General features: G+C 42.9%; 2 protein-coding genes across 2 annotated transcripts in view; one reads left to right on the plus strand and one right to left on the minus strand.

Annotated features, from left to right (window-relative positions):
* Positions 1–4,035: 4,035 nt before the first annotated feature.
* The window catches only part of ntrk3a (neurotrophic tyrosine kinase, receptor, type 3a), a gene marked incomplete at both ends in the record, with an annotated part of 270,533 nt that continues 249,611 nt past the window's right edge, over positions 4,036–24,957 (minus strand). Inside the window, 3 exons of the mRNA XM_084059451.1 lie at positions 4,036–4,221; positions 5,242–5,400; positions 13,647–13,890. Of these exons, the coding sequence (XP_083915577.1) occupies positions 4,036–4,221; positions 5,242–5,400; positions 13,647–13,890 (589 nt within the window). The remainder of the gene's footprint in view (positions 4,222–5,241; positions 5,401–13,646; positions 13,891–24,957) is intronic.
* On the plus strand, positions 8,623–10,620 carry LOC311047207 (integrator complex subunit 9-like; the record flags this gene model as incomplete). Its single annotated transcript, XM_084059854.1, has 1 exon — positions 8,623–10,620. One exon carries the CDS (start codon positions 8,623–8,625, stop codon positions 10,618–10,620), a length of 1,998 nt encoding a protein of 665 aa, XP_083915980.1.

Here is a 24,957-nt window from a genome sequence, read left to right on the forward strand (position 1 = left end):
TGCTATGCTAATGCTACACCACAAGGTCCTGAGTTTTAATGTAAACAGACTGACCTTTCACACGCTCAAATTAAATTAACACTCAGGATTTTGCGGTGTACCCCAAAAAACACAGAACGAATGCTTGTCATGACTTTTAGCCCCTTTAGACCAAAAGGGTATCATCAGGGTTTTACGTTGCTAGGTAGTCAGTTGTTTCAAGAGGCTTTCTAGTGACCAATCCTGGTCTATGCGGAGGCGAGGGCTGGGAACATAAACAGAAAAAGGTTGCTTGACAAGTACATTTTTAACCGGATGTTGTTTTATCAAGTCAGGCAGCAAAGATGTGTTACGGAGGGGAAAATGTATGCCCAACTTTCTATGTACAGCATGAAGAAATAATATAATTAAAAGCCAAAAAGGAGGCATCCCAGAGCGGGTTCCTTTGGCAAAATAACTGAGACAAACAAAACAACATTATGCGAAGAAAACCAAACGTTGAAAGTGTTAAATAGGTGGTTAAAATGACTTCATGTCTGATCCCGAAGCAGGACTTTTACTCCAAGTAGCTTGATAAAATACTGGCTCTCTAATAATAATTCACATTTTTCACTTACTGACTCTCATCAAAAAATAAAATAAAAACAATGACCATGAATTGAAAAACGTATGATTGGTAGATTATTTTTGTTAAAGTGGTGACTGACACACACTCTATGATCAGACAAAGTAAATAATAACAGTAATAGCAAATGAAAAGAAACGTTATCAAAATATCTATTGGCTTTCACTTAACTATTTAACAACACATCGAGAAGCTAAAAAATAATCTAAACAAGAAAAAATGAAATAATTTAACATATCTTGAGACATAGAAATTTACATTATGTACAGCCATTTTAAATTAACACATTTTTGTTCATTGACTGGTAACTTCTCCTTTTGTGTCCTTTGACTTGAGAAATGTTCAGTTCCCATAAAGCTGTTACTGCCAATCCCGTTTTATAATCTCGAGTCAGAGAGTAGATCCCACCCAGTGGATCCCAGTAGATTCCAGTGCACTAAGGCTTCCTTCAAGCAAATCTGTCAAGGGCTCATCCCAGCCAATCACATTTCTTCGAAGTGGTGATCAGTTTGTTTCTGCCCGGCGACAGAATGTTCCAATGGCTTTGGAGCATGGCAGACATCCACACTTTGATTCAAAATAAAAATAAATTAAAAAATATATAGAATATATATTTATAAAAAGAGAACTGAAAGTGTCACCTTGGGTAGTTTGATCTTGTCGAGCTGCAAAGGTTACGAAAAAAGCAAACCGTTTGTCCAGGGTTTTCAGTTCCTCTTCATTTTTCTATATTATTTTCCTTTTATCCTTGTTTTTTTTGTGTTTTTCATTATTTTTTTTGCAATACTGAGAGTGCTGAAAGTAGTTTGTAGGAAAAAAGAGACACGTTTACAGCAAATGTACATTTTTAGCAGGTAAACAAAATGTAAAAGTGCTTTTTTTTCTTATTTTTGAAAGACTGCTTTTGTTTTCCAGTGTTTAGAAAGAAGTAGGAGGCACTTGGGTCCATCTCTATGGCGACAGACAGTGAGTCAGGCCACACTTCTAGGCTCAGGATTGGAAGGTCCGGTCCAAGGTCAGGTCCTTGCACACGTGACAACTAAACGGGCAAACGTGGGACCAGCACACTGAAGACAGGTGTTTCCACACAGAAAGGTTAAGTATGTTTGACAGAAGTACAGTAGGAATTGACACAGGACCAGCACTAATGGGGCACAGCAGTTGTAATGGAGCACACATTTGTTTTTCTCACATGGTTCCCTAGATGTTATAGCTCTTCTGATTGCAGTAGTTCTGACAAAGAAACGCTGTTCCCGTTCTCACGCTGTGAGACTGTGACTTTGCTTCATTGTAAAGACACAACTGCCCTAAGTCTTTTTATTGGTCGAGATCTAGAATGCGGTAATTGTAATGGTGACATAGCCTTGGAACAAAACAGACAGAGATTTTGTTTCTTCCTTTTTTTTTTAACAATTGTGACATTTGTGAATCTCTGTCAGGCTTGGACGCTAACCCCAAATATCCAGTGGAATGATGTGCTTAATGTCCATACTTCTCCATACATTATACATAACTCAAAGGGACTGTACGATTGGATAACAGCTGTGGCTTTAGGTTAAGCACTTTATATTTTGAATTTGCACATCCTTGGAGAAGTACAGGCATTAAACATGAAATTCCAGCGTCTATCTGGGGTTAGTGTCCAAGAATGACAGAAATGCGCAAATACAGTCTTAGTCCAAGGCTACGACGACAACTTTCCGCAATATTTCGGTTTGGATATTTCTGTTCCTTCTGTGTTTGTATCAAAAACAATTCAGCTGGTCCCAGCCAAAACGGACATCTTCAATGTGAGTCCCATGGACACCCCAGTTGCCTCCGTGCAGATGACACAGCTGTCCAGTCCTGCCCCTGAACTTCCCGGTTCCAGTAAGGCCCGTCCATATGGTTAAGCGTTAAGCCATCACTATGGTACAACAGGGTATTTTGTCCGAAGAAAGTGGTAACACAGTAACTTTGTAAGATCCCAGACTTTGTTTTGGAACAGCAAAAGAGAATAGGATTGTCCAGAAGTGGATCAGACCAGACGAGTAGATACCAGACCAGTAGATACTAGACACGATCAGGAAATAGAATAGAATAGAGTTTGAATGTTGCAGATACAGTCTTCATGTCAGATGCCAAGTAATGTGATCCTGTTCCGTCTTATATACTGTAGAATATTGTAGCCTCACACACACACACCCCATGATGACACTATGGAGGGCGTTGGTTTATGTTTTCAGTCAACAGGTCTTAAGCCTCGGTTATACTTAGCTGCGCGTCTGTGCCACACGTCGAAAATAGCAGATCTACAAGCTCGGTTTCGGCGCATGACACCAACGCTCAACTAAGTATAAAATCGGCCTTCAGTTCTAGAGAAGGGGCAGCGACATGGCGTCCTCGTAGTAGCGTGACCTGGCCAAGTCGACAAGCCGTGCAGATGTCTTAAACTCTCGGACAAACAGATAAGCCTTGGATAAGATTTTAGCTACTAAGTAACTACTACTAAGTCATATACTGTAGTAGTCTTGTCATTTAGGCTAAACGCACAGAGCGGTTCCTGTCGACATCCCTTATTACACGTTTCATGCTGAGCTTCCCAACAACTCATCGCTCGTTTACACACAGTGGGAGTCTAAGAGGATTTTCCGGTGTTTCTGTTGGCCACGCATGTTTCCAGTGAACATCCTGGAAGAGACGAGACAATTCCAGGCCAAGTAACTAAGGCTGTGAGCAAGTTAAACAAATATATTCCAGGAAAAAAAAACGATTGGCGACACAAATCTTTGACACGGCTATGTCAAGATTCGTCAGACTTGCCAAGGCTGTCGAAAGCTAGAGGAAATAGGAGCTGGGCCATTTCTGGGCCAGGTGAAATGAAGTGTCCAGGGAGGGATGTTTGAATCGTGGCCAGGTTTCAAACCGAGCTGTACCAGTCCAGCCCAGGATACATCCAGAATGGTATACAGGAATAGATCTGTCTATTAAAATCTGGTCAAATTACATCCAGGTTTTTGATAGAACACACAGGCTATAGATGTTAAGGCTGGCACAACGACCAGGGCGACAAAATAAATCCATCCAGACCCAAACCAGGCCAGTTAAACAGAATCTTCAACGTTTGACTCAATCCAGTCCACTGTCCAGTCAAGTCTAGTTATTATGTCCAGTTCAAATGAATGGGAGATGAGACCATGGGGCCAAGGTCAGGCTATAGACCAGATCACTGAAGTTTAATGAGGTCCAATTGAGTCCATTATACTGCAAAGCAATCCTTTTTTTTTATTCTAGTGAAGATCATCTACTCCATTCAATCCCATCCGGTTCCATTCTGGTCCATCTAATTTCAGTCAGTCCCAATTCCGTTTCTGATCTATATAGTCCAGTCTAAGAGCCATCTCACTCACACAACGCAACTCTTTCCACTCCTCTCTCTCCTCGTCTCCGTCCTATCCCAGTATGTCCAGGTATACGGGCGTGGCTTTCATCAGGGCAAACACCATCTTCTGAATGTCCTTGATGTTGAGGCGCTGCTGTGGCTCCCTCTGCCAGCAGCCCAGCATCATGTCATACACCTCCTTGGGACACACCCTGGGTCGCTCCAGCACCCGGCCCTGGGTGATGCACTCTATCACCTGAAACACATAGGCACACACACACACACACACACTTGTGGTTAAGACCTGAGGCGATTCTTAAAAAATATCTAAATCCCAACAGTTTTTTGAAAAAAATCTAAAAACATTGTTTTCAAGATTTTTCAAAAATAGCAGATCTACAAGCTCATAGCGCGGCACTTGGTGCCGCGCTATGAGCTTGTATATCTGCTATTTTTGAATAGCCAAGGAAATCTAAAGTGACACAGACGCGTTCCAGGTCTTAATGGGTTCATAACAGTGGTGGAAAAAGTACTCACATGTTTAACTTAAGTAAAAGTATCAATACTGCAATGTAAGAAGTACCCTGTTACAAGAAAAAGTCCGGTGTTCAAAATTTACTAGAGTAGAAGTACAAAAGTATAATTTTATTTATAATGAATAGCCGTCCCCATTTAGCCACTATTTGAGATTTAATACCTGCTTAATGTAAGCACACGTTTGACGTTTGTGTTTCACAGGAATTACGATTGTACTTATACAGAAAATAGATGAATATTCTTTGCATCCATTGTTAACTAAGGTACTGTATGTCCCCATTATGCTCTAAAAGGGTGAAAAACATATTTTTCATTTCAGCTCGCCTTTAAGGGCATAATTATGTAGTGCGAGCAGTAACTTTTAGCTGTGCATAAGGCAATTTATGAGCTTAAAAAAAGTGGTTTTAAATTGTGCCATCATGCTGATTTGCATAATGGGCCATCCATTATTGCCAAACCAAGCTAATAATTAGCCATCAAGAAGTCAAGCTGTTTTCCATACAACCTTCTAACTCAAACATTATTCTACTTCCCATTATTGTTTATATGACCTGGATGTTGTTAACTACTTTCTCGTGGTTAGAGTGTCCTCGGCAAGGCTTACTATTACAGGCAATATTACAGACGAGACGACAAAGTATGCATAGTGGTTAAGATGTTGAAATAATACACTTCATGTGATCTCCCACACATTCATAAGCCCATACACGATGAAGTGAAGACCGTGATGATTCCTTACCTCATTATTGGCCAGCTGGAACCATGGCTGTTTTCCATAAGTAAAGATCTCCCAAAGGATGACGCCGAAACTCCACACGTCACTTTCAGTGGTGAACTTCCTGTACATGATGCTCTCTGGAGGCATCCAACGGATGGGCAGCATGGTGTGGCCTCCCACCTGCACGCGCACACATGCACACGCACACACACACACACACACACACACACACACACACACACACACACACACACACACACACACACACACACACACACACACACACCACATACATGGAGATTAGTGGTTCTCAAAGTGGGGTCCGGGGACCCCTAGAGGTCCTTAATTGAGGTGAGATAATACAGCATAGAAAGCAGTTTAAACCACTTTAAACCTAAACATTGGCTGTTTGAAAATGAAAAGAAAAGAAAAAATCTTGAAAATGTTTGAACAATTTGGAATATTTTTGAAACATTTTAACAAGACAAATCTTGTGTGGGGGTCCCTGGCACAAAATAGTTTTTCCGATGGCTCGATACTAGTGTATTTTCTGTTTTCTGTTATCGTGGGGAAAGTCTTTGCTGAAAATAGCCGATCGACATGAAGCTCACAATTGCGTCGCATTGTGAGCTTGACGATCTGCTATGTTCAGCGAAAGCTTTCCCCACAATACCGATGCTGGGGTTTAAGTAGTTAATTAGGGGGTCCTTGACATGAAGAAGTCAGCAAGAATTTATCATCATAAATTGGGCGACTGTCAGCGTAGATAGTGTACTATTTGTAGATCTGGTGGCGGGTTGGATCTTCCTATTAACTTGCGCATGGCTAATGGAGGTGGATATTAAAAGATGTGTGACGGACAGAGAATGTATGTCCCATCATAGCGCATGAAGATCACACAGAGAGTGAATCATTACTCATGCTGTCTAAGTTGAACTGTGACTGCTGGAAGGTCATGAAGCAGCTTGACTAATTTAGTCCAACGCACACTTCCTAATGGAGACTATAATGAATGACTTCCTCCTGAGACACAGGTTTTACAAAGAGGGGGGCTGCGGCCCCCCCCAGGGGGGTCCGCCAAGGGGGGCCTATTGGAAAGAGTGTAATCGTTACAGTCGGGTGGAAACCTTGTATGTCCAAAACCGTTTCTTTTTTTTAATATTAGTATTATTTTAATCCATTTAGACCTGAGGCCGATTCTACAAATGCCTTCTAACAGTTCTCTGAAAAACGTATGTAAAAAAAATTGCAAAAATATAAAATGACAGATGCTTTCTCGGATTGAATGGGTTCATCGTGAAAATAGCCGATCTACAAGCTCACAATGGGCCATGATGCGATGCGTTGTGGGCTTGTAGATCTGCTATTTTCACTACTTTTGTGCAACACTCTTGTATGACGAAATAGGGCACTAAATTTAAATTCATTTATCAATATTATTGTGCCAGTTTAACAACTTTAAACTGGGTGACCCTATCATTATTTTTAGTAATGTTAAAATGTTTTCTAAATGTTCTGAAAATAGTGAAAATAGCAGTTCAACAAGCTCACACCGCTTCACAATGCATTGGGGGGGCTGCAGCCAGAGGCTATAAGGCTATTTGGGGGTCATTGGTGTGGAAACGTTTAGGAACCCCTGGTCTAAGCCAGTGACAAATATCCCTACTACATTAGGCTCCGCCAAAGTGTTCATAACTTTACCAGCCTCCTCCAGCCATCCTATTATCACTTGCCCTTACTGTTCTTCCACTAGGCTAGGGGTCCAGTTCACGCAAATTCAAAGTCAGCATTACTAAAAAGATGAATCCGTTTCAAAAATGAAAGGCATCAAAAAGCAAAAGAAATGCTATTATTTTGCTAACTAAGGAGAATTCAATAGATATTGCAGCATCCCCGGGCACTTAGTAGCTGAGGAGAGACTTCTCAGAATGCCTCGGAGCGTGCCTATATTTGCTATTATTCTGTTATTGTGTTATCGGTTATTGTTTGCCTAGGGGAATGCGTTGGGAGGAGTTATGTGTCGGTTGAGATTAATGCTATTGGGTTTGTGTGAACGTAATCATTTATTTTATGTCTATGTGTTTTGGGGCAAAACCATGAGTGAGAGGGGGTATAATCGTGTTGGGCAAACATTTGTCATCATTATGCCGAAAAAAGACTTCCTTACATTGTTGACTCTGAAGGCATTTGAGCTGGGTCCTGCGATAATTATGATACATTCTGCCAAGATGTATTGAGATGGTTTCAGGCTTCATTAAATTCAGGGTAGGCTAACTGCTATGTGTTTAAGGGTGTAATTCGATGGCAAATGAATCACTTATGCCATCATTATTTTCCCTCAACATGTTTGAGGCCCAGGCCTAGCGCTGGAGTTCATCCCAGTGAATGCAGGCACCACCAAGGCCTGTCTGAATACCAAGTACATCATTCTGAGCTAGTAACATTCAGCAAATGATTGGTGGAAACAGTGTAAAGTGTGTTTGCAAGGCAGCTTTTATTGAACAATATGGAATATACGGGCACTTCTGAGGGGCTATACATAACATCCGTGGCCATGCGGTAAGCACTTTATATTTGACATCTGAACGTTTATGTAGATGTACGCACCAAACAGGGAGAAAGTGCAAACACTATTTTGAAGATCATCCAAGACTGTCACATAATACTGTATATGACAGTCTTGTGTCAAGGCTAGACTAGACCCTAGACTACTACTATCTGTCTATCTGTCTGTGTCCCTTTTATGACCATATATGGAGATCTCTGTGTCAGGCTGTCTGCTCGTCTGTCTGTCTGTCTGTCTGTCTGTCTGTCTGTCTGTCTGTCTGTCTGTCTGTCTGTCTGTCTGTCTGTCTGTCTGTCTGTCTGTCTGTGTCCCTTTTATCCCTGTATCTGTCCTTGACCCTATTATGCCCAGATGGAGATGTGTATCCTTCTGTTCTTGTCCCCTTTTAAGCCCATATATGGCGATACCATATATGGGTATGTCGATTGGATCTGTGGTTCTGGACAACCAGATCTCCATATATGCCTATACATGGGCCTGTTGGTCGTAACGGTGGTTTTCAGGATTTCATTTAATTCCTTGGCCTACAGGCAGTGATCAATCCAATGGTTTGTCATAACCAAGGTACATAGAAAAAGTACAAATACAACGGTCTACAGGTTTGGTAGCCAGCATCGGATGATGTCAGTCAGCTATGATGACAGTATGGTGATATCAGACATGTCCATATTTGGCATAATCCAGGCAATGGTTACGTGACGTAACCATTGCCTCAACGTCGATAAAAACTCCAATTGAAAAGAAAATCATTTATTGTTAAACACATTCAACTAGAATGTCTAGCAAAACTTGCTAGCTTAAACCTCATTCTGAATGTTTTCAACTAGGCCTACAAAATGAAACTGTACTGTCTGTCGGGTCACCCTAATTTTCCTTGCAATGTCCTCAGATTCAAGTCCACCACCATCATGTTGGACTGCGCACTGGATACCACCTCGGTCCTTAACTTCCTGCCCCTGCCTCTGGTTCATAGTCCAAGGCTCTCCAGGCTGCCTGGCTGGGTATCACAAAATGGAATGCTAAACATGGAGAAGGAGCTGAAGGAGTGTGCAGGAAAAGTGTTTGTGGACTCGCAGCCGGAATTCCGTGTTCCTGAGAGAGAGCTGCTGGACCTGTCTACCGTAGATGTCATCCTGATCTCCAACTACCACTGCATGATGGCCCTGCCTTACATAACAGAGAACACGGGCTTCACCGGGATCGTGTACGCTACAGAGCCAACTCTGCAGATAGGCAGACTGCTGATGGAAGAACTCGTCCACTTCGTGGAGAGAGTCCCCAAAGCTCAGTCTGCCACCTGCTGGAAGAACAAGGAACTGCAGCCGATGCTCCCTGGACCACTGAAGGGCGCCGTGGATGCACGGGCATGGAAGCCATGCTACGGTATGCAAGAGGTCAACTCTGCCCTCAGAAAAGTGCAGCTCGTGTTCTATTCGCAGCACGTGGAATTGTTTGGAGCGGTGCAGATCTCGCCCATTAGCTCCGGCCACTCATTGGGAAGCTCCAACTGGATCATCCAATCGCATCATGAGAAAGTGGCGTATATGTCCGGCTCCTGCGTCCTCACCCCCACACACCCACAGCCCATGGACAGGAGCTCTCTGAAGAACAGCGATGTTCTGATTCTGACGGGCCTCACCCAGAAGCCCACCTTCAAACCGGAAGGCATGCTGGGAGAATTCTGCAGTAACCTGGCGATGACGATTCGTGCAGGGGGCAACGTGCTGGTGCCGTGCTACCCGTCAGGGGTGATCTACGACTTGTTTGAGTGTTTGCACCAGTTCATCGAGAGTGCCAGCCTGGGAACGACGCCTTTCTATTTCATCTCACCCGTTGCCAACAGCTCACTGGAATTCTCCCAGATCTTTCCCGAATGGCTTTGCCACAGCAAACAATCCAAGGTCTACCTCCCGGAGCCTCCTTTCCTTCACGCCGACTTGATCCAGACCCACAAACTGAAGCACTACCCCAGCATTAACGGAGACTTCAGCAGCGAGTTCCGCCAGCCGTGTGTGGTGTTCGCCGGACACCCCTCTCTGCGCTTCGGAGACGCGGTCCACTTCATGGAACTGTGGGGAAAGTCAAGCCGCAACACTGTCATCTTCATTGAGCCGGATTTCTGCGACCCAGATGTCCTGGCTCCCTACCAGCCCCTGGCCATGAACAGTGTCTACTGTCCCATCGACAAACGACTCAACTTCAAACAGGTGTCCAAGCTGCTCAAGGAGGTCCAGCCTCTCCACGTGGTGTGTCCAGAACAGTACACCCGACCTCCCCCATCTCACTCCCAACCCCACCGCTCGAACCTCATGCTGGAGCTGCAGCCACCTCCCATTCCCTACCGACGCTGCTCCGTGCTCAGCCTGCCCTTCAGACGGTGCTACGAACGCATCCACCTACTGCCGGAGCTGGCCAGATCCTTAGTGCGCTCTGAAATCACATCGGGCGTCTCCGTAGCGCCCGTGTCCGCCGTGCTGCAGTCCAAGGATAACAAGCACACGTTACAGTTGGTGCCCAACATCCCGCTGGCAGCAGCAGCAGCAGCTCCCCCCAGTAAGAAGAGGAAGCGTGCGGTAGAAGAGTCCCCGGAGGTGTTGGCCCAAAAACCTCTCCTCAGTGGCGTCGTGCCTCTGGAAGCTCTCCTGGCCACGCTGCACAAGAACGGCATCACCAAGGTGAAGGTGGACGAGACGGCCGACGGACATGAGCTCGACCTGGAGCAGCGGGACACCAAGATCCAGCTGGGGGAGAACAGCACGCACATCGAGTGTAACGACCAGCTGCTGCGCACCGTCATGCGAGACTTTGTGCTCCGCTTCCTGCAGAAGCTCTGATCTGCCCCCCTGAATCCTTGTCCTAGTGGGTCTTCTAAAGCAAGGGTCTTCAACGTTTTTCAGGCAAAGGACCCCCTAGCTGAGAGAGAGATGAAGCAGGAACACCCTCCATATTGTATAAAATTGTGTATCAGATTAAACTGAAATGTTTTACTTGGTCTTTTTTCCCTCTACACCTATACCTCTTTGCCGAAAATAGCCGATCTACAAGCTCACAACGCCAAGTCCCTATCACGCTAAACACTTGGCAGACCCCCTATAGTAGCTCTGAGGACCCCCTAGTGGTCCTGGACCCCCTGTTGAAGACCCCTGTTCTAAAGCCTAATGCAGTGGCTCTCAACCTGTGGGCCCGGGGCTGTGAGGATATTGCAAGTAGGCCCCCAAATAATTGACTAAACACTTTGAAAGTTTTTAAAGACATTATTACATGTAAGTGTAACATGTGGCTAAATGGGATGGTATTTTTTTCTCTAAAACCTTGAAAAGTGAGTTTTCACTGTGATACCAATACATAGGAACTTAAAAGTACAGTATACCACGTTAGTTCCATTGATCCAAGCCGGAACACAATAGATTGATCATTAAAATAAACATGCTCTGAAAAATGTACGCTGCCCACCCATCTGACCACTTAACACGGCCCTGATCCATAAAAGGTTGAGAACCGCTGTTCTAAAGCCTAGTAATGTACACTCTTTCACACTCTTTCAGCCGATCTATACAAACTTATTATGTCAACAAGTACCATATTCTGTGCTCTGGTGACTACGGATAATATGTTTTTTTAGGGTGGTAAAGTAACTTGTTCAACAACCACTAACCGGTCTCATGTCTCTACCAATATAAAGTAGCATATGGGCGCCTTGAGTTGCTTGAGCATGATTTTCCTCCTCAGTGATGTGCGTGAGTGAGCGTATTGTGTGTATACAGTACTGTACTGTATATTTTGTACACACACACACACACATTGTAGACTTTCTGTACATATTGTGGATGATTTCTTTCTGCACAGCACTGTGGTACCACTGGTACTGTAGTGGGGATTCATTTTCTGAGCATGTTTAATACTTGATTAATTTAACTACATGAACCAAAGCATCCCTATTCTGGGGCAAACATTCTGCGAAGGTAGCAGATCTACAAGCTTGCATCTTTGTTTTTTTGGCAAAGAGATTTGGTGTGGAGGGGAAAGGGATGGGCCCAAGTATAGAGTCCCGGGGACCCCCGGTCAACGGGTGCATTTCTCCTTTCCGACATGTCGCCTTTCCGACGTTGACGAACCCTATACCTAACCCTAACCCTAACCCTAACCGCACGCGGAAGCCACTAGTCGGAGTGGTGAGATTTCGGAATGGAGAGTGAACACCCCGGTCAACGAGGTGTGGTTGACTTACAAATAGATACATTTAATTACATTTAAGGCAGGATTTTGAAGTAAGTCCAGTATGTACATGCTCAGGGTTAAATTACCATTCCAGATTCTGCAGTACGTGTAGCTTTAACCCTTACTGCTACAGTATACTAACCTGATTTCCATCACAGCTACGAGCTGACTGCCATTATTCAGTAACTCGGACATTAGAATGGGGGTTTCACTACATGCAGTCAATGCCGAAAATAAAGTTTAAACCAACAAAACTGTTAATTTACAATCAAACCATGGAGCAATTTTTTCACTTTTAGAAGGTTCACAACCATAACTTTTAAAGACAACCGCCGGGATTTCTATTCATTGCCAACTTCAGATGTACCTCCTGAGTACAACGATATTTTTGATGTCTTGTTTTTAATTGGATTTCTGTATTTCCCTTCAGCAAAACAAATGTACCATTGGGTATAAATAAAGAACCTTGAACCTGAACCTTGAATCTGCAGTAACTGGGCAAGGGATACAATCAAATAACTACAAAATACAATACAACTATAAGAACAATACAATACAAGACATAACAGATATGTCGTATGCCTTCATTCAAGTATATTCAAATGTCTTCATCTTTGATTAAAATTCTTGGCGGTCGCTCTGAGCTTTCGCTCCTGGTCAACAACTATCTGGCCTTCAAAGGGTTCAAAGCTTAAGTAGTCCAGCTTTTTCTTTTCCTTTTTTTCAGTTGTTGTCTAAACGTGGCCCTGGCGGGGCATTAGAGTCTGTCATTGAAGAGAAAACAGTCCACAGAAGCTACTTAGGAGGATGAGACCCACTGGAGTCGTTGGCATTTACTGCCAAATACAACTGATTTCCCGGCAGTCCAATTACAACGTTGAGGATCTCCACTGAATATACAGTATGGCTGGGCCAATGCTAGCCTACCATGTTGTGTGGAGATACCATAGACTGGCTCCTAGTGGCATCGCCTCTAATACGCCAATTTTGCTTAAACTTCTTCAAACCAGGGGACCCAAGTGACAAACGCATCATTAACCACATTAACCACCTTCAACTTTATCCCAATTTTGTCATCATAGGCAAGAAAAAAAAGTATTTGAGCTGCATTTCATGTCATGAAAGGGGCTATACAAGTGTATTATTATTATTAAAATAATAAAATCAAGTCTAAAATGGCAATAAAAAAATTTGATGTTTCTATTTTTGAAAGCATCACTACTAAGTGGCTAAAGCGTTACCAATAAATACAACACAAAGCTGAGCTTAGTTAGTATATGCTGTCTCGTGATGGTGGCTGTTTGAATCCAAACTTCAGCACCGCAGCTGTCACTGCGGACACTGTGTTTCAAGAAACAGCAGCACTTCTGTTCAAAAATAATACTCTGCTGTTTTCTGAAATAATGTCCCCATTCTTTCAAATCAATTCAACAATACATCTACAGTATAAAAGGTGTAACAACACTGACAGCAAGCTGCCATTTGCACGAGAGTCTTGTGTGCAGAAAAGAGAGAAACTAAATAAAAAGCTATACTGTGCAAGACAAACAGCCAATGAAAAAACTTTAGAAAACAAACTTAGAGTTTGAAAACGTAATGTGTGTGTGCAATAAAGTTTTTATTGATTTATATTTACCCTTACCCTGTAGTAATCTGTGCTGTAGATGTCTCTGGACATTCCGAAGTCGCCGATCTTCACCAGAAGGCCGTTCCCCACCAGGCAGTTCCTCGTCGCCAGGTCACGGTGCACGAAGTGTTGCGAGGCCAAGTAGATCATTCCAGCTGCGATCTGACTGGCTATATGCAGCATCTGGGACAGGCCCAGCTCCCCATTGGTCTGCAGGGGCTGTCCGTCAACCAAGATCATAGCGTCTGGCCCGTGGGCTCTGAGGAAAGGGACGAAAAGGAACCAATTAGGAAGTGAGTAAAAATCATTCATTTAAATGGGTCAGGTCCTGGGGTGCCTGGTTGTGCAGCCAATTAGTGCACTGGCCATATCATAATAATAATAATAATAATAATAATTTTGCTACAGCCACCCCACAGCGGGCCGAGGACCCGGGTTCCAATGTGACTGCTGTCATGTCTCCTCTAAACAGCATGTGTCCTAGGTTTGATGTCTCTCTTCACTCTCCAATCTAAACCAGTGGTTCTCAAACATTTTTATCTCAAGGACCTGTGAATTGATATGTATTTGGCTGCAGACTCCTATTTGAAAAGAGTAGTTTATACCCAAAAGATGTTTCCAAGATTATTCTACATTTTAAATGTTCTTTTCAAGATTGTACTAAATTGTTCGTAAATAGAAAATCTACAAAAAAACAGCGCCCTCTGCTGTTTTTTTCCTTTGAATTTGACTCTGGGGGGACCTCCCAATAGAATGTCGATAACAAGGATGTTGGCAGTTAAGGTCCGCCCTCAGCCCTCCACTTCCGGTCCACGTGTCTTTGTTTACATTCCTAACATAACTATTCACGTTGTAACAGGAGCTTGCGACAGATTCAGCTGCAGAGCTCTGAATCTGTCTGGAGAGATTAGGCTGAGTTTGATGCTGTATTAAATTGTTTTTTTTGCTGGGGGTCCCTTGGGACCAGCTCTACTCCAAAGCCATGTCAGGGAATAGTCTGTAAATACTAAATAGTCATTAGTCATTCTCTATTTATTTATTTATTTGTTTAAATGTTTTCATGCAAGAGGCATCCACTCCATGGAAGACAACATGGTGTTGAGAATGAATGGGAGACGCAGTCGGAGACAATTTTGACATTAAGTTGTGGTTCAAGTCACGTCAGACAACGTTCAGCTCCTTTCCTTTCCTTTCCAGTGTGACTTCCCCTTAAAACAGATGGTCCCGCTGGTCCGGTGGACTTGACACACTCAAACCAGTGCCAGCTATTATGACGTTCACGCGGATAATCCTCTCAACAACACTGTGAAGAGCCCATAAGTGTGGCCTGTAATGACTAATGATTACTGTGTGACGCACCGGCGTCAGTGATGTCGCACAAGGCTCGCTGAGAATGTAGTGTCAAGGCCATTTTGGGCTTTGAGAGAGAGAGAGGGAGAGGGAGAGAGAGAGAGAGAGAGAGAGAGAGAGAGAGAGAGGGAGAGAGAGAGGATTTATGCTGAGCTGTGATGACCTCTGTTTTTGGTTAAATCCTGTGTGTGTGTGTGTGTGTGTGTGTGTGTGTGTGTGTGTGTGTGTGTGTGTGTGTGTGTGTGTGTGTGTGTGCGTGTGCGTGTGCGTGTGCGTGTGCGTGTACGTGTACATGTGTCCTTCATTAAATGGGGGATGGAGGGTATTAGGTGCAAGTAAATTAGCGGTATCCTGAAAGAATTGATGCCCGCACATTAATGGAAACACAATTACTGGGCTGAAATTAGCAGAGGCCCAGAGAGACGGACAGAAAACATTGTATCCACACACACACGAGCAGTCACGCCCGCACGTGCGCTCACACACTTGCACGTACGCGACTGCACGACTGCACGCACACACGCGCACACACACACGCACGCACAGGGCTTCAGCTCGGCTGCCAACTAAGTACCAATGTTCCATGTCACTGTGCAAAGCATCATGGGAGCCAATAACATCCAGTCACGGTAGACATAATGCAGCTCATTAGCATATCGTTAGCATGCCAGCCACAGCTCTCTGTTGCAAAGCCTCATGAGAGGTGGCTGTCGTGATGAGCCCTAGAGTCCCTCTGATGCTGCTGGGACACACAGACTGTGGAAAATAGACGCTATTCTAGGTGAAGACAATTGGTGTACAGGGAAAAAAGCTAAGTAGCTTGTAGATCTGCTATTTTTAGAAAATCAAGAAAATGTGTCCAAATCTTTGAATACTGTATATATATTTTTAAAGCGAACATTTTCAACTAAAATCTTTGCTTCTGGGACCCCCAGGAACAAAATGTTTTGAGATGGGGGTCCGTGGCCAAATACATCACAAAGGCTGTGCATGTAGAGCACATGACATGCCCCTAAAAATACTAATTCAAATATTAAAAACATATTTATGAACAAAAATCACAAAACTCCTGCTCTTTTTGGCATCTGCCACTTGAATTAAGGTGACTTTTGATTGATTGACATCAAGAAAGGCCTGTCAGCTCCCTCCACGGCTTCTATAGCAGGCAAACCCCCAATACAATGCTTTGTTTTCGAGTGTTGAGCGCAAATGTCAGTATCATTACAAAGTTATACAAACATGTGCAAGGCGAAGACATCGAAAACCTACCACTTCTTTCTTTTTTTCTCCCCACTATTTCCCATTCCAAGTGCGTTTGTCAAGACCCCTCACTTAAAATTTTGAAGTATTTTCAGCAATGAGGTCATAATGTCTTTGGGTGGGTAGATCTTGTTTGAGCTGATCATTTTAAAAGTAGTTCTCAAGTCAATAAAGTGTGTAAAAGTGAAAAAAAGAAGCAGACCAAATATAGAGCTCTACTGTACCCGGGTCAACTAGGGTTTACGTGGTTAATTTATAACATAATAATTAATAATTTGGTCTCCACTCCTGGGGTTTACTGTACATTTGCGAATATAATTTGTCCTCTGCATGCATTTACCCATCCTATTAGGAGCAGTGGGTGCTATTAATACTTCAACGGCGCTCGGGGAGCAGTTAGGGGTTAAACGTCTTGCTCAGGGACACTTCGACTCATAGACCGGGGCGCGGACCGGGGACCTTTCTTTTTCCCAGAGAGAGAGGCCTCTCTCTCTACCCACACAGCTATGCCCACCTCCCCCAGACATTATGTTCGTGGCTTAAATCTCAATATTTTATACTTTACACAGAAATTCTACTTTGCCTCGTCTCTATATTTAAATATACATCCATTACCATTTCATTTAATTCTCTGAGGAAGCTGATACTGTAGTATAGTATGTATCTGCATCTATACCACAGTTTGTACTGTATCTCATGATGACCAGTGGTAAAAAAAAGTATTCAAATTCTTTACTTAAATGAAAGTATCAATACTGCAATGTAGGAACACTCTGTTACAAGTAAAAGTCCGGAATTCAAAATGCACTTGAGTAAAAGTACAAAAGTATTGGTATCAAAATGTACTTAAACTACCAAAAGTAGAAAGCACTCATTATGCAGAATGTCCCATTTCACAGGTTTTCAAATGTATAAGAATCCTTTGACAACAGCAGCGTCGCGATGCATTGTGAGCTTGTAGATCGGCTATTTTCAAATGGCCGAAATGTATAGGGTGGTTAATGTAGGTTTTGTAATAATAATCAAAATTGGCAAAGTAACTAGTAAGTAAAGTTTTCAAATAATTGTAGCGGCGTAAAAGTACAATATTTGTCTCTGAGATGTAGTGAAGTAGAAGTAAAAGTACTGAACATTGGAAATGCTCCAGTGATGTAAAAAAAAATACCTCAAAATTGTACTTAAGTACAGTACTTGAGTAAATGTACTTAGTTACTTTACACCACTGCTCGTGACACTACTGACCTACAGTGTAGTACTTTGTTAGGTGACACACGGGTTGTGTTCTTCCACCCTGAGCGTACACACACACACAGTATTAACTCCCCCGGTTCTCCCTAGGATCCAGTTATATCAGGAGGACAAGGTGAAGCTAATGTTTCTGTCTCTCTGTCTGTCTGCCCTGGCTCTGTTCCCTGAAACCAGCTCATCCATCAAAGTGTAAACCAAGCCAACTAATACACTCCACCAGCATTTACACTATGAAGCAAAGACAGTGAGTTTAAAACTGTACTGAACTGTATGGTACTGTAATGCAGTGGTTCTAAAACTTTTTCATGTCAAGGACCCCCAAATTGACACTTATTAGTCCGCGGACCCCCATTTCAAAAGATATGCCAGGGACCCCCCATAAGAGAAGATTTTTTTTTACGGCTCTATCAGTGATTCTCAACCATTTTAATTTCAAGGACCCCCAGTTTGACATGCATTAGGGCTACAGACCTCCATTTAATGGCATTTCTATCACTTGGACCGCAATTTATATTGTAAAATCTATGTCAATTTAACTCTGAGAGTGTACAAATGGAACCAAATGGACCTGTTAGGGTCCATTTGGCTCTCAGAGTTAGGCTCTCAGAGTTACAAACCCATAAGGGTCCATTTGGTGCCTAATCTATCATTTAGCTGGGGACCCCCTGGAACTCCCTCAAGGACCCCACTTTGAGAACCAATGCTGTAATGAACGGAACAGCATACGCACTAATAGTGTTGTGTGGAAAAAGTGTCTCTGTGTTTTTAAAAGGATAGTTCATCCATTTGTCACCCCATGGAGACTTGAATTTGTGGATGTTTTTCTTGTTTTTGCCGCATTCCTTCCTAAGCCAATAATTTGATGAACAGTGGACCGGTAGGGCAGCGGTTCCGGTATATAGGAGACACAAAGGAGACTCTTTGTGTCTTCTACCGTAAACCGCTGCCGGTCAACAAATTATTGGCTTAGGAATGAGACAAAAAGTATCCATGAATTCAAGTGGGGGTGAACTATCCCTTTAACACTCGCATAGTGTGTATGTAACTTCGCCCAGTGTTTACATAACAAATACATCATTTCCCTCTATATACCAGCAGTCATCAGCCACTGGAGTATAGTGTGGTGGTGTTTAGCAGTAGAAACACACTCTGTCCTCTCGCTGCAGTATTTTTGGTGTTTGTTTTGGGTTGCCCAAAAAACTTCCCCTCCTCCTAACTATGCTATTTAATAAGCTACTGTCAAGCAGTAAGTCCTGCCAAGAAGGCCACTGTGCCACTGTCCGTGGTGCTGACCGTAATGGCCATGTCTCTGGTTCTCTCTGTCTCTCGCTCTCTCTCTCTCTTTAAGTACTGTTTTTGTGTCCCAGTGGAAATATTAAGTAAGTAGTAAGCTTTGCCGTGCCATGCAGGCCCATAGAGCAGGAGCCTATCTCTCCTGTTTCTGTAGTGTGAGGCAGTGAGGTACAAGTATACCCCCTGGACATGAAGCTAGTATGTTGCAGGGACTTACCCCCCAACCCTTGATGCTGAGTAGTGTTGATTTCGTCGACTAAAACTATGACGAAAAATGTTCCTCGACTACCTTTTTTCACTGACAAATACTAAATAAATACTAAATAAAAACTAAGCTATGATGACTAAAACTAAGACTAAATATATTGACAATTTCGTCAACAAATAAAAACTAAACTAAAATGTTAGTGAGGGATTTAGTGGAGAAGAGATCCACGTATAACTAAAAGACAAGTCATTTTATGTGTTCATGGATATTTTTTTGTTTTTGTCGCATTCCTAAGACAATAATTCCATGACCGGCAGCGGTTCCGGTAGGAGACACTCCTTTGTGTCTCCTACCAGAACTGCTGCTGCCTACCGATCCGCTGGTCATCAATTAATTGGCTTAGGAATCAAAAACAAAACAAAAACATATCCATGAATTCAAGTCTCCATGGGGTGAGTAATTGATAGAATTTTATTTTTATTTTGGGGTGAACTATCCGGTATGTTAAACACATTAAACCGTGTCCCTATTTTGGGCACATTTACAACACTAGATTTCCAGTTCTTGAAACCCAGTCCTATATTGCACTGGTCGGAGCAATGCTCAGCGAGTCATGGCCATTTGAAGTGTTAAACACTGCTGTAATTTCTCTTGTGTGCCTGTGGCTCCGTACCTGGCCGCTTGGGGGCCACACATGGCCCCTGGTGTATATATATATAGGGCTTCAGTGGTTAAGAAAATGTCCCCCCTGTATGGAGCCCTCTGCATCGATCAATCACTGTCTGATAAGATTGGTACATAACACCCAAAATACACAGACAGCTCCTTTCCTCTGACATGAAGTGATGCTTATACAACAGCCACTATTTTAACCCATTGAGACCGGGAAAGAATCTGAGTGAATTTTTAGATTTCTTTGGGTATTCAAAAATAGCAGATCTACAAGCTCATAACGCGGCACCGAGTGCCGCGCTATGAGCTTGTAGATCTGCTATTTATATAGAAAAATCTTGAACATTTTAGCAAATCTTTGAATATATATATGTTGTTAAAGCGAACATTTGTAACTCAATTCTTTGCTTCAGGGGGGTCCCTGGAATGATATATTTTGACATGGGGGTCCTTGACATGAAAAATGTTTTAGACAACATACTGTACGTTTTAACTTTTTTCCCCAAAAAATGTTTAATTTGTAGAATACCCCCAGAAGCAATGATTTGAGTTAAAAATGTTGTTTCAAAAACACACATGTATTCAAAGATTTGCACAAAATGTTCGAGATTCTTCAAAAATAGCAGATCTACAAGCTCGTAGCGCGGCACAGATCTGCTGTTTTTGAATAGCCCAAATTATAAAATAATGGTTAGAGCTCAAATCTAAATTGACGGTATGCAAGGACTTGAATGGGTTAACCAAAGTCTGCCAGTACAGTATGTTCTCTGGGAGGGCTAGCTCCGTTTGTCAGGCTGTCACTTCATCAGGCCGCTTTATTCTCAAAGACAGACTCATCCATCACTCAGTGTCAGGCTGGTTAGTGAGTCCACAGACAGCTTTAAACAGGGCCCTCCGCTGAGTATTTTCCTGGAGTATTCTAACCTAAGGCCTATGTATTAGTTCACAGAGACACAGGAGGTTCCCAAAACCTTTGCATTTTGAGGCCCAAAAAAAAAAGAGACATCTGCTGGAATTAGCTAGCTAAGCTAACAGCTGACAGACAAACTAGGCTATTTTTTATTGGTATCCAGGAAACTGCATATTATGGGTTTGCACTGCTGTTGTCATGGACCACCCCAACAGAATTAGGAACACTTTAACATATGGGCACATATTATAAGCCCTATAAAGAAAAACAGCCTATTAGAAAATAGCCGAGCTTGGAGGTCAGCTATTTTTGAAAAAAATGTGACACTAAATATTTTCAAATGGGGGTCCGCAGCCACATACATGAACAATATGGGTGTCCTTGCTGGGCCGGACTGGGACCAAAATTCAGCCCTGGCATTTTGGTCCGAACCGGCCCACCACCTCCCGGGCCCTTTTGTCAACGGGGGAGGGGGCGAGGGGGCATTTCACTGCCACTGTCACTATACTAGCCCAGCACCTAGGTTGCACATGAACTCTGCAGCCGCACTGAGGCCACTGCTGGAAAGCATCCCAGCCCAAACATTAACGTAACTAATAATTGGGCCGCGTGACCCGGAAGTGAGCGTAATAATCCTAAAACGGGAGCAAAAATATTAAAAAAAATATATAAATATATTTTTGGGTGGCCCAGCGGCCCACCGGGCATATGCCCGGTACGCCAAATGCCCAGTCCGCCCCTGGGTCCTTGACATGAAAATGTTTGAGAACCACTGTCATGGTCACTGCTTCCCAGTTATTAAGTTACACACGCTCCCTAGAAACGTTCCAGCGCGGTCTCAGTCTCTCATTTATGGGACCCCCCCCCCCCCCCCCCCCCCCGCCGAAAATGAAATCTCGAGGAGCAATCCCTTCAATAAAAATCATTGCCAGTCCCTGACCCCACACACGCACACACACGCGCGCACACACACACACACACACACACACACACACACACACACACACACACACACACACACACACACACACACATACACGCGCGCACACACACACACACACACACACACACACACACACACACACACACACACACACACACACACACACACACACACACACACACACACACCCGCACACAGGCGCACGCCCACACGCCAGGTGGGGTTAAGTGGCTTGACAGTAGCTGAATTCACTCAGTCACTCTCCCACCTGGATGTGTCAACCCTCTGGTCAGACGCCTGTTCCGTTCCCCTATAGACTACAGCTGCTCCCCACCCCGAGAACCTCCATCCATTCATCACTGTCTACTGCCAGGCACACAGTGGTGGAAAGTAACTAAGTGCATTTACTCAAGTACTGTACTTATTTCTTTTTACTTTACTGGAGTGTACTATATTTTCTATAATTTTACTTCTAATCTCAAAGGCAAATATTGTACTTTTACTCCACTCCAATTATTTGAAAGCTTTAGTTACTAGTTACTTTGTAGATTCAGATTATTATTACATGACCACTTCAGACCTCTATATATATTGGCAATTTGAAAATAGCCGATCTACAAGCTCACAATGTGTCGCAAAGCAACGCGTTGTGAGCTTGTAGATTTGCTGTTTTCAAAGGATTTTAATACATTTGAAAACTTGTGAAATGGGACCTTCTGCTTTTACTTTCGGTACTGTAGTTCAAGTACATTTTCATGCCAATACTTTTGTACTTTTACTCAAGTAAATTTTGAATACCAAACTTGTAACAGACTATAGTTGTATTTGAAAAACAGTGAGAAAACGCAAGTAAAACCAACAGGAGAAGGACAACATTTTATTGCTGCCTAGAATTGAAGGAGAGAGTCGGGCTAAAGTGAGAAGTTGAATTGGGACACTTTCATGAGCTTAAAATAAATATTTTAGCACTAGCACTGTGTATAGCCTAGTAGTGTCATAGAAGACAGTGAAGAACCAGCTGGCAGAGTTCAACACATGCTGACTCAGGCCAATAACTATTGAATTATAGTGTTTTATCAAAAAATACTTTCTTATTGTCTTTGTTAATGCATAATGCGATCAGCCAAATGATCACCTGAGGTTCATCAGTGCCATTGTTATCCAACCTCTGGACTGACTGTAGGCATCCCTCCAGCAACGATGAACGCCTGGTGATCAAAAGTTTGTTTTCTCCAGGTAGCTAGTACAGTATGTAGAAAAAAAGGATAGTCAATTTGTATTTTAAAACAAAATGTGGACGCCAGAGAGTTAACCCTGACCTGGAACGCATCTGTGTCACTTTTTCATTTGAGCTAAAAAGCATTATTTTACACTTTGGCTATTCAAAAATAGCAGATCTACAAGCTCATAGCGCGGCACCGAGTGCCGCGCTATGAGCTTGTAGATCTGCTATTTTTGAAAAATCAAGAAAATGTGTGCAACTCTTTGAATATATATTTTTTTAAAGCGAACATTTTCACTTTCAGATCTTTGCTTCTGGGGGTCCCTGGAACAAAATATTTTGAGATGGGGGTCCGCGGCCAAATACATATACATTTTGGGGTCCTTGACATGAAAAAGTTTGAGAACCACTGACATAGTGATAAACAGTACGTTTTTTCAAAAAACAGTTTAGACAGATTTAGAAGACATTTTGTAGAATCGGCCTCAGGTCTTAATGGGTTAAAGCTGCAATCTGGAAAATATTTTTTAGGGATGCACCGATATATCGGACCACATATCGGTATCGGACGATTTGCTGGTTAAAGTTTCAGCCAGGAGTTTTTACATGGTGTTTGTGATATGAAATGTAAGCTTACCATAATCACAGTAAACATTATCATGTCATATTCAAGGGCTTTTTTTTTTACTAACTCCAGTCACTTTCAGTTTAGCACAGCTGAGGCGTGTCCCTGTCCAGCTGACGCTCGTTAATGAATATGTATATTCTTTTAAAGCGAACATTTTTTACTCAAATCTCTGGGGGTCCCTGGAACAAAATGCAAATACATGTGATTTTGTGGGTCCTTGACATGAAAAAGTTTGAGCACCACTGATACAGAAACATACGTTTTTCAGAACACTGTTGGGATTTAGAAGACATTTGTAGAATCGGCTTCAGGTCTTAATGGGTTAAACATTTTAACATTAATCTTATATCTGGCATAATCTCTTTTCAGATGGGGGTCTGTGGCCACAAATACATGTTAATTTGGGGGTCCTTGGCGTGAGAAAGTTTGAGAACCACTGCATTACAGGACTGTGACTGGATGAGCTGCTCTTGGTGTTGGGGGTTGAAGGTAGAGGGTTGAGGATGTGAATTTTAATGCGGTGACATCAGATCCCAAGCCAACGTCTTATCACACTAATGAGGCAAAGGGATAATGGTGAGTATTTGTAATAACTGCGAGAGACGGTTAACTGAAGCAGGGATTATGAAACAGAAACCGGTCCAAGTATCATAACCAGCACACATAGGATTTGAAGATGATGCACGCCGTGGCCACTGAGGACCCGACTTTAACCGCACGAAGCCTTAGCGAACATTCGCATTGACGCGTTGTGAGCTATTTTTGGCAAAGAGATTTGTTGTAGAGGGAAATACTAGTGGACAAATAGAGCCCTGGGGGACCATGGTCAACTAAGCGTATAAGGTTTAATCTCTTAAAGGCGTAGTTCACCCCAAAAATATTTTTTTGATTAGTCAACCCATTGAGACTTGAATTCATGGATTTTTTTTTTTGTTTTTGTCGCATTCCTAAGCCAATAATTTGATGACCAGCGGTAGGGGCTCCTGTAGGAGACGCAAAGGAGATTTGTGTCTCCTACCGGAACCGCTGACGGTCATCAAATTATTGGCTTAGGAATGCGACAAAAACAAAAAAAAAATCCATGAATTCAAGTCTCCATGGGGTGACAAAGCGATAGAAAAAAAGTCATTTTGGGGGTGAACTATCCCTTTAAACCCTCTATATTTAGTATATTGGACATGAGTTGCCTCTGTACTTTATTATCCACTCTTTTTTGTCGATCTACAAGCTCTACAAGCTGATCTACAAGCTCACAACGTGTCATGTTGTAAGACATTGTGAGCTTGTGGATTGGCTATTTTTGGTACAGAGGCAACTAAAGTGGTTAAGTGGTTTAAAACACCGGCTTCCTTCAAGGCGGGGGAGATTGATAGATTGCTGCGAGGAGATATAGTACAGGTAGCACCGTAATGTACTGTAATGTCACCATTTCTGTCCTGGTAACAAAACCTCAACCAATCGATAAAAGAGAAAAAGAATCCACAGTCAACCTCAGAACAAACACAAAGAGATAAGTGGTGGATAAGGGTTCAGCGGTGAATGCCTTTACTCTGAAGAACACAGCATCAGTTGCTCTATCTGTCTGAGATATG

This window comes from Gymnoscopelus microlampas (genome assembly GCF_963454915.1).
Source record: "Gymnoscopelus microlampas genome assembly, chromosome: 6".
Lineage (NCBI taxonomy): Eukaryota > Metazoa > Chordata > Actinopteri > Myctophiformes > Myctophidae > Gymnoscopelus > Gymnoscopelus microlampas.